This window comes from Coenobita brevimanus, chromosome 20 (genome assembly GCF_032717465.1).
Source record: "Coenobita brevimanus isolate Jiangsu-jjx chromosome 20, ASM3271746v2, whole genome shotgun sequence".
NCBI classification, from domain to species: domain Eukaryota; kingdom Metazoa; phylum Arthropoda; class Malacostraca; order Decapoda; family Coenobitidae; genus Coenobita; species Coenobita brevimanus.
The window spans coordinates 3,465,001-3,473,196 of NC_136973.1; the positions used below are offsets into that span (position 1 = coordinate 3,465,001).

The following is an 8,196-nucleotide window of genomic DNA, read 5'->3' on the forward strand; positions in this document are numbered from 1 at the left end:
CAGTTCCCCTTCGTCTTCACTTAGCAATACAGTATCATCTGCAAACAACAGTACAGGGAGTTTCCAAACGTTGCCCTCTCTCATTATAGCTGCTCTAACATCCACTGCCCTACCTTGTATCTCTTTTATAACCCCATCCAGATACAGATTGAACAACCATGGATACATGACATATCCCTGTTTCAATCCAACACTCAGAAAAATTCACTCAGTTCACTATCCACACGCACTGCAGCCTTAGCACCCTCATACATACTCTTCACGGCATTCAACAACTTCCCATTTACTCCATATATTCTTAATATTTTCCACATTCCTTGTCTATCCACCCTGTCATATGCTTTCTCCAAATCCATGAAGGCCGCATACAACTTCTTTCCCTTCTCTAGAAACATTTCCACTAAAGACCTAAGAATGCATGTCAGAGTTACACAACCTTTTCCCTTCCTAAAACCTCCCTGTTCTTCTCCAACTAATTCCTCTGTTCTTTCTCTGTCAATAAGTATCCTACCATATGCTTTTCCTAATACACTAAGAAGACAGATGCCCCTACGATTACCATACACTTCTCTTTCCCCTCTTCCTTTGTACAGGGGAATAATTATACCTGACTTCCAATCCATTTCATATTGCCGTCACTTAAAAAAAATAAAATCATATACAGTAACACCGTCCATTGTCACACCCAGCAGAGTGTCAAAGAATATTTTTTTGCTCATGGCTTTACATTTATTTGAAGGCTATTAACGAGGAAGGACAAGACATCTACCAGTAAAGTAGTTTTTATTAATTTACTTTATTATTATCATTATTATTATTATTATTATTATTATTGTTGTTGTTGATGTTGTTGTTATTGTTCTTGTTGTCATCATTACTGTTCTTGTTATTATTATTGTTCTTCCTCTTCTTCGTCTTCTTCTTCTTCTTCTTCTTATTATTATTATTATTATTATTATTATTATTATTGTCAGTATCAGAGAAAAGCGCTATGTTGTGGTGGAGAGGAAGTCACTACAACAGAACGCATAACAAGAAGTTTTCATTGCTGGGGAAGGGTATTGGGAAAGCAAAGGTCTAATTAGGGGTGACCGTCCCCCTGGACTCCCGCTCGCATAACTACACCCCCCCAAAAAAAATATATATATATAACCGAATTGGAATAATAAAAAAAAAAATATGACAACAATGGAATGAACATCACGGGAAAAAATTCGAGTATTGATTAAAATATTTCCAGCAACCTTGAAAGCGATTGTCTGAAAGATGAGGACGTTCAGAGGAATAATAATAATAATAATAATAATAATAATAATGATAATAATAAAATAACAGAAAGAAGAAGAAAAAATAATAATAATAATAATGATGATGATGTGACTACAGTGATGGTGATGAGAGGAGGAGGAGGAGGAGGATGTTGCGAAGTTGGGTTGGGAAGATGATGATGATGATGGTGATGATGTCTCTCTAACCGGGACGTTCTGACCACTACATCACAATAGATAATAAGCATGCAGTATTTGTGGAAGGAAGGGACGCGGGGGGGAATGAGGTGGATGGAAAGGAAGATGATAGCACTACACAACACTCTATAAGGCGCGGTGGAGGTGTGTAATGAGGCGGTGAGTGGACGTGTGGTGTGGAATGAGGCGGTGAGTGGACGTGTGGTGTGGAATTTAATACCTGGTGTGGCGTGACTGGTGTGGGTATGACTGAAGGGTGATTGTGGTGGTGCAGGTGAAATACAGCTTAATGAACTTCCAACACCGTGACGCTGGGCCGGAAGTGGTAGGCAGGTGTGAGAGAGAGATACCTGGCCCATACGTGTCTTGTCAAAAAAATGTGTGAGAGTTATGAGGGGAGGGAAAGGCAGTGGATCCAGCCGCTCATATCAGTGCCACCACGTGAAGGCCTCCGTCTCCAACACCCCGATAATAAAACTAACATAAGCGACCAACTCATTTCTCCCTGGCGGAATCAACAGCAATTTACTTTCCTTCTGACCCTGAGGACTTCCGGGGTGATGTCTATATTGTTTTGGGGTTTTCCGCCATTAAAATAAAAATATAATACAATTGCGGTAACTGTGGCTGTGTTTTCCCGCCAAAATTATGTGGTGTCGATGCTATTTCCACTTTTAAAACTGCTAGGCGATGAAATGAATGTTTTTGAATCTAGCAAGAAGAAGAAGAAGAAGAAACAGATGAAGAAAGAATAATGTAAGAAAAACACTAAATTCCTGACCAGCAGCAGCAGCAATAGTAGTAGTAGTAGTAGTAGCAGTAGTACCGGTAGTAGCAATACCAGTAGTAGTAGTGGTAGTAGTAGTAGTAATTGTTGTTGTTGTTGTTGTAGAAAACGATCAAGAACAAGAACAAGATAAACAAAGTAAAATAATGAAAGAAAATAAGCAAGAAAGTAAGTCAAAAAGAAAGAAAGAAAGCTCTAAATTCGCCACTCTGAATTTCGGCATCGACTGTCAACAAAAACGCGGCGTGAAATCTAGAAGGCTGAGTGATTGGCGCTTCCATAATGGTTCATATCGATTTTAATGTTTTATTTCGTTCCGTCTGACCAAGCTTTCATTCACTCGTAAACTCTGGCCATTTCTGCTCTCTCCTGTGTGTGTGTGTGTGTGTGTGTGTGTGTGTGTGTGTGTGTGTGTGTGCTTTCATTTACTCGTAAACTCTGGCCATTTCTACTCTCTCCTGTGTGTGTGTGTGTGTGTGTGTGTGTGTGTGTGTGTGTGTGTGTGTGTGTGTGTGTGTGTGTGTGTGTGTGTGTGTGTGTGTTTACCCTCACGAAGATCCCTAACCCCTTTTCAGTTCGGTTGGTGACGAAGTGGAGCCAGATTGTAAGGTTGGACTGACTAGTAACCAAGGAGACTCTACGCATCATTACAGTTCATAGTATTTCACGCAACTACGACCTAAGAACATATGTGGGATTGGACCAGTTCCGTTAGATGAAGAAGAAAGGTATGAAGGCCTTCCTCACCCGCGTCCACTGCTGTCTATCTATCTATCTATCTATCTGTCTGTCTGTCTATCTATTTACCTATTTATCTGTCTATATATTGAACTATCAGTCTATCTACCTACCTACCTACCTACCTATCTACCTATCTTTCAATTTATTTGGCCATAGCTCTCTCTCTCTCTCTCTCTCTCTCTCTCTCTCTCTCTCTCTCTCTCTCTCTCTCTCTCTCTCTCTAAATCAGCTGTTAAACCTATTACGCAATTCTCATTCACCTTAACGAGGCGATGAGACAGCTGAAACGCAAGTACTGTACTCTTAACACCTTTTCCTTCGCGATTTATTTTGCATATGACACCTTGACATTTTCCCTGTCATTTAAACGCTTTCCTGCCGGCATAAGTAACATCAAAAATATACAAAGGGACAGTGAAATTTAATGGCAGAATGAATCGGAAAGGAGAAGGCGTTGAGTAACTTACTAGGTCATCGTGTTGCCCAATTTTAACGCCTTTGTTTCTACCCTAACAATGATTCCTTGCGGTTTAGTCGATGGCCAGGTGTTGTCAGAATGGAGGATCGCTTTGACTAGTAACCAAGGAGACTCATTTCTTCCTCATAACTCAGATCTATTCCTAACCCCTCGCAGCTCAAATGATGGTAAGGGTGTCAGATTGGAGGGACGATTTGACTAGTAACCAAGGAGACTCATTCCTCTCATAACCCAAGTCCATTCCTAACCCCCCCCAGCTCAAGTGATGGTGTGTCAGATTGGAGGGACGATTTGACTAGTAACCAAGGAGACTCACTCCTGTCATAACCAAGGCCCATCCCTACTCCCCTGTCAGTTCAGTCAATGGCCAAGTGTACTCAGATTGGAGGGACGACTTGATTAGTAACCAAGGAGACTCTTTCTGATAACCATGGCTCAGGGAATATCATGCCAGTCAACTTAGCATTCGTGTGACCCCGTTCCGTTACGAAAACACGAATGACAGCGTTAAAAAGGTGAGGTTCGTACGCTCCTTCACGATCTCTAGCATCACCCACCAGAACACCAGAGCAATTGTGTTTTTGCTATTGAGTCCTGGGCTGGGGATGGCCGCACCTGACACCGGAGGGAAAAAATACGAAGACCCAGGACCCTTTGGCGAGGTGTATTGCGACAGGGTGGGGAAGGAAAGTGGAGAGGACCTTGGGTGGGAAAGCAGTGTGGAGAGAGGTAGATAGATGGATAGACACAGATAGATAGATAGACAGATAGATAGATGGATAGAGAGACAAGCAGACAGATGGAATGATAGATGGATGGATGGAGGGAGGGAGGGAGAGAGGGAGGGAGGGAGGAAGAGGTGGGTAGATGGTTTTATGTACTGTACTTGTCTATCTATCTTTCTATCTATCTTTCTATCTGTCCGTGTGTTTGTTTGTCTGTCTGTATATGTATGTATGTATGGCACAGTTACAGAGCGGGAAGTGAACTGTCGCTTGGGAAGTGACGTGCATCCGCTACGGTGAATGAGTGAGCGAGTGAGTGAGCGAGAGAGTGAGTGAGTGAGTGGGCAAGAGAGTGAGTGAATGAGTGAGCGAGAGAGTGAGTGAGTGAGCAAGAGAGTGAGTGAGTGAGTGAGAGAGAGAGTGAGTGAGTGATGAATAGAGCCACACCCGGCCCTCCTCTCTCTGCCTCTGACAGTGCCTAGTGAGACTGCGACGGATGCAAGTTAGGGTACCGTAGTAGAGGACGCTGGGGACCGTACACACCTGTTGCTGCAGTCAGGTGTGTGTGTGTGTGTGTGTGTGTGTGTGTGTGTGTGTGTGTGTGTGTGTGTGTGAGAGAGAGAGAGATGTTGGGTAAGACAGGGAACAATTGACTGACGAACCCGGAAAATTGTACTCCATCTGATTGGTTCCCTTTCCCCCTCCCCTTTCTCCCTGCCCTCCCCTCCCCTCCCTGTCCTCTGCCCCCACCCTTCCCCCTCCTCCCTCTCCTCTCCCCCATTGATTCCCTTCCCTCCCTCCCTCTCCTATCACCTCCTTCCTGCTTTTATCCCCCACTCTCTTTCCCTTAAATTTAAGACATTGGGCTATGATGATGATGATGATGATGATGATAATGACTGTTGAGAAGTTGGGTTGGGGTGATGATGATGATAATGTTGATGACGATGATGGTAATGATTTTTGAGAAGTTGATTGGGATGATGATGATGATGATAATGATCGTCGAGGAGTTGGGTTGGGGTGATGATGATAATGTTGATGACGATGATGGTAATGATTTTTGAGAAGTTGATTGGAATGGTGATGATGATGATGATGATGATGATGATGATGATAGTTTAGCTCCTGTTTCAAAATTCTTCGTCAGTATTCCAAACATTATAGTCTAAATTCCAATCTTACACTTGTGAATCTCAATGAATGCTGTACACTTGACCAATCACTGAAGACAATACCTTAGACTGCGAAGGTCAGTGGTGAGGGTGGAAAAGTTATTATTATTATTATCATTATTATTATTATTATTATTATTATTATTATTACTATTATTATTATTATTATTATTACTATTATTATTATTATTATTATTATTATTATTACTGGACGTTGCTATTCCTCACCCTGCCCTAGGATGGGAAAGGGGGTCCGGATGATGATGGTGATGATAATGATGATGATGATTTTTGTTATTATTATTATTATTATTATTAGTAGTAGTAGTAGTAGTTGTTGTTGTTGTTGTTGCGGTAGTAGAAGTAATAGTAGTAGTATTGATTGTAGTATTTGTAGTAGTAGTAGCAGCAGCAGCAATAGTAATAGATAAATTTGCAGCAATATTTCACTAAGTAACCACTAAATATATCGGTTTTATTGACATTCCAACATCGTCTGAATTTCAAGATGTGCAGAGTATGTGAAAGAAATTATATTAAAACCGACCTTTCCTATTAGCAGTAAAAGGGCTTTAATTTTGCTTCCTCCTTATCGTATTACACCTCATTTCTTTGTATTTTATTTATATCTTTCTATTATCGACACTGTTCTGCATGGAAGGCGTGTTGTGGGTAAAATTAAACGCCTAGGAAGAGGTGTAACGTAAAATTAGGTGACATTCTAATGCCGTGTGAACTGGAGCAGGGTATATATAAACAAAGGAGGGTGGAAACAAAGAGGTATTGTGGTATTCCCCGAACTATTTAGAGTACGGGCGATTCATTTACAAGTATGACAAATTTCGGGAACAATCAAAGGCCCTGTGACCAAAAACAAGTAAATAAATAAATAAATCGAAATAAAAATAACATTACTGGTATCCTGTTCCTTCCTGACAATTATACTAAAATTAAATTCGGTGACATTTGAACGCGTTGTGAACACCAAGAGGATGAATGTAAACAAAAGGTGTGTTATATTATTGGAACCCCCCCGTGACGTCATTTCCGATCTGAGTGTGATATTTCTGAGTAGTTGACCTTACATAGTTCTCTCTCCCCCTCCCCTCCATTCATCCCCCTATCCTCGTCCCTTCCCCTCTTCTTCCCCCTCTCTCCTTTCCCCTCCTTATCCTTTCTCTTCCCTCTTCCTTATATGTTCCTCTTTGCCCCCTCCTCTCCTCCCTTATCCCCTCTCCTCTATATCCTCTCCCTCCCCCTTTTCTCTCCCCTCTCCTTTTCCCCTCTCCTTCTCCTCTTTCCTCACTTCTCTCCTCCCCCTTACCCTTACCTTTCCTTTCTTCCCTCCCTAAACCATCCCCTCCCCATTCCCTTCCCTTTTTCCCTCCCCTTCCTCTTTCCTTTCCTCCCCTATTCTCGCATCTCTCCTTACCCTCCCCTTCCTCATCTCTCTCTCTCTCTCTCTCTCTCTCTCTCTCTCTCTCTCTCTCTCCCCTATCCCTTCCCTCTCACCCTTCCCCTCCCATCGTAAACTCCCCCCACTAATACCAATACACCACTACTGTATGAAACAACAACAGCATGTATTCAATATGGACGGTGAGTACTAGCGCCGAAGTGGTGACATGTGAAGGTGTGTACGTAGGAGAGCTGCTGGGCCTTAGAGAACGGGTTATTAAGTCTGTGTCTAGAATCTGACGCGCGCACACACACACACACACACACACACACACACACACACACACACACACACACACACACACACACACACACACACACACAAACCTAGAGTCGGACGCATAAATGCACACACACACACACACAAACCTAGAGTCGGACGCATAAATGCACACACACACACACACACACACACACACACACACACACACACACACACACACACACACACACACACACACACACACACACATCCTTTTCTCTATTTAGTGCTTTTGCCCTTATGTCAGTGTGTGTGTGTGTGTGTGTGTGTGTGTGTGTGTGTGTGTGTGTGTGTGTGTGTGTGTGTGTGTGTGTGTGTGTGTGAGTTAAAATACTGCTCAGAATCCTATCACTAGACATCTTGCTTTGATTTTACGAAGGAGTGTGTCTATGGAAAGTTCGTATGATTTATTCCTCTGTTTTTCGTCTCAAATTAGGGAAAAAAAAAAATTACGGGATTTATGGTATGAGTGATGATGGGCCCTACCTTTGGAGATGTCGTGATGCCTCTTCCTTAGCGACTTATCCTTTCTTTTTTTTTATCTTTTTTTATCTTCTTATTTTTTTCTTTTCCTTTTTTAATTCAAACTATGTTGATATTAAAACAAGATAAGTAGGCCATAGGAGAATGTTAAGGTGCAATATCCAGACGAAAATCGCTAAGGAAGAGGTGGAAATAGAAAACGCGTTCCATACTCACTGGATATGTGGGTGGCTGTGGGCGGGGTGGATGCTGTGGGCGGTGTGGGTGGACCAGATGCGGGAGTCTGGGGGTTGGGGAGAGGGGGGATTGATGGCGATGCTGCTGGTAGTGCTGTTTGGCCTGGTCAGCGGCAGCACCTGCATCACCTCAGCACCGTTTTTACCCATTGTTCTGGATCTCCTTAGCACCTTTTCCTGTGCGATTTATTTTATTTTATTTTATTGATTTTATTTATTTTGCTTATTATACAGCACCGTTTCTACCTATTGTTGTTCTGGATCTCCTTAACACCTTTTCCTATGCGATTTATTTATTTATTTATTTTTTTTTGCTTATTATACCTCACCGTCCTCTTCTGTGTTACTTAAATCATTCTAATATCGCCATACTCGGCATAAATAA

At 42.2% G+C, this 8,196-nt stretch overlaps 1 protein-coding gene across 1 annotated transcript in view; it reads right to left on the reverse strand.

Annotated features, from left to right (window-relative positions):
- The window catches only part of LOC145391816 (metalloreductase STEAP4-like), a 72,748-nt gene extending 64,787 nt beyond the window's left edge, over window positions 1-7,961 (reverse strand). Inside the window, exon 1 of the mRNA XM_080266304.1 lies at window positions 7,792-7,961. Within this exon, the coding sequence (XP_080122430.1) occupies window positions 7,792-7,961 (170 nt within the window). The remainder of the gene's footprint in view (window positions 1-7,791) is intronic.
- Window positions 7,962-8,196: the final 235 nt, after the last annotated feature.